Below are 2,269 nucleotides of genomic sequence, written 5' to 3' on the forward strand. Positions count from 1 at the left end.
GCGCTGGTGACCGTGGAGCACCTCTGCCCGGGAATTTCCTAGTCTGTGGGCAATAAAAACACGGCGTCCACTCACCCTCTGCGCTTTCACTGGGAGGTGCAATCCTGAGCTGTTCCTAAACGGCCATCTTCCTTGTTTTGTTTTTTTAAGTAGCAACGGGGTTTCACCCTGTTGGCCAGGCTGGTCTCGATCTCCTGACCTAAAAATTCAAGTGATCCACCCGCCTTTGCCTCCCAAAGTGCTGGGATTACAGGCACGAATCACCACACCTGGCCTATTTTTTATTTTTGTAGAGACAGCATCTGGCTATGTTGTCTAGGCTGGTCTTGAACTTCCGGTCTCCGGTGATCATCCTGCTCCCAAAGTGCTGGGATTATAGGCATGAGCCTCCACTCCCAGCCTTTTGTATTATTTTAAGACAGAGTGAGAAACACTGGATATACCAATCTTAGGCTACACTAATCTTTTGGCATCAAGAGTAATGGTTAAGTAAGGATGTTTTGGTGAGCTAAATATTTAGGGAATAATTATTTGTTTCCTTATTTCTAGGGTTATTCCTAATTGTCAGTTCCGGTCAAAAACAGTACGTCTTAAAACTTTTACTGCCAACCAGATAGATGAAATAAAAGATCCTTCTGGACTCTTTTACATCCTTCCTTTTCAAAAGGTAATCCAATTAATTATGTTTCATTTCTAGCATTGTAGACCTAAACTTTGAGATCATTTTAAATTGTATTTAGAAAAGGCTGTGTGTATATATGTATGAAAATATTTTTAGGTCTCTGAAAAAAAGGTGACTTACATTTTAACTACAATCTAATTAAAGCCAAAAATTAAAATTTAATTGTTTGAGTAAAAATAAATGACTATGATTTAGTTACTTATTGTGAGTACTGGTTTTTACTTAGGTTAAATCTAAGTTGTATGCACACATTAATTTAAGAACATAAGTATAGGGAGGCAACTCTATATATTGGTGTGTCTTTTGAACCCCTACCATTTTAGTTATTGTTTATTTGAGGGTTTTTTTTTTTTTAACTGTTTAAAGGAGAAAAGCATACTAATATAATCAGTTTGAAATTCATACAGCATCACACTGGAAATAATAACCAAAGATAGAAATCAGTGCTTTAAAATCTGATTTTTAAACATTATTCAAATATTTAGAATCTGATTGTTTTAAATTATTAAAATATTCTTGATAATTAAATTTATAAAAACATTTTTTAGGGCTACTTGGTGAATTGGGATGTTCAAAGACAAGTTTGGGATTACCTTTTTGGAAAAGAAATGTATCAGGTAACAAATTAGAGTATGTATTCAAATTCTATTTCCATGTCTCTTTGTAATGAAAAATTAGAACTTATATTTTAAGATTTACAAACTTATGTCTATGTTCTCAGCACATATTTAAGCCACTTTTAAAATTAATATTTAATAAATGCAAGTGAATAGAATTTCTGTGTTGAAGTGGAGGTTGAATATAGTCTATATGAAACTCAAAATTTGACTTCAGATTTCTATTATTAGATCAATTCACTATATCATCTTAATTTTCACAGTAAATCATTTTTGCTTACATATCTAAATATTGAATATTACAAGAGGATTTTGTGCTTTTAATGTCTATAATGTGATTATAGGTATACAGAGAAAATGTTCAAGTTTTAATAATTCTCAAGAATGTGTGGGAGAGAATACATAAACTTGAATATCTTAAGCTTCTTGCCCTTTTTCTTTTTTTTCTTTTTTTTTTTTTTAATTTAAAACATCTGCAGGCCATGCATGGTGGCTCACACCTGTAATCCCAGTACTTTGGGAGGATGAGGCAGGAGGATCAGTTGAGGTCAGGAGTTTGAGACCAGCCTGGCCAACATGGTAAAACCTTGTCTCTACTGAAAATACAAAAATTAGCCAGGCATGGTGGCTATGCACCTGTAATCCCAGCTACTTGGGAGGCTGAGGTAGGAGAATTGCTTGAACCCAGGAGGCAGAGGTTGCAGTGAGCCAAGATTGTGCCACTGTACTCCAGCCTGGGTAAGACTATGTCTCAAAATAAATGAATAAACAAATAAATAAAACATCTGCAAGTATTTTTTTTTAATATGATTTTCTTTTGTTTCTTTAATAGAGATGGGGTTTCACCATGTTGCCCATGCTGATCTCAAGCTCCTGGGCTCAAGCAATCCACCCAGGCGAGAGCCACCAAACCCAGCCCCATTCTCTTTTCTTGTTTTGTCCTTGTCTTTGTCTTGTCCTGTCCTTTTTT

At 35.1% G+C, this 2,269-nt stretch overlaps 1 protein-coding gene across 2 annotated transcripts in view; it reads left to right on the plus strand.

Annotated features, from left to right (window-relative positions):
• Nucleotides 1–2,269, plus strand: part of ACTR6 (actin related protein 6) — a 26,475-nt gene that overhangs the window by 7,090 nt on the left and 17,116 nt on the right. For both annotated transcript variants that reach the window (XM_017516411.2, XM_017516407.2), the window contains exons 2-3: nucleotides 550–667; nucleotides 1,231–1,299. In XM_017516411.2, the coding sequence (XP_017371900.1) occupies nucleotides 550–667; nucleotides 1,231–1,299 (187 nt within the window). The remainder of the gene's footprint in view (nucleotides 1–549; nucleotides 668–1,230; nucleotides 1,300–2,269) is intronic.

The sequence above is a fragment of the Cebus imitator genome, unplaced genomic scaffold (assembly GCF_001604975.1).
Source record: "Cebus imitator isolate Cc_AM_T3 unplaced genomic scaffold, Cebus_imitator-1.0 Scaffold18, whole genome shotgun sequence".
Lineage (NCBI taxonomy): Eukaryota > Metazoa > Chordata > Mammalia > Primates > Cebidae > Cebus > Cebus imitator.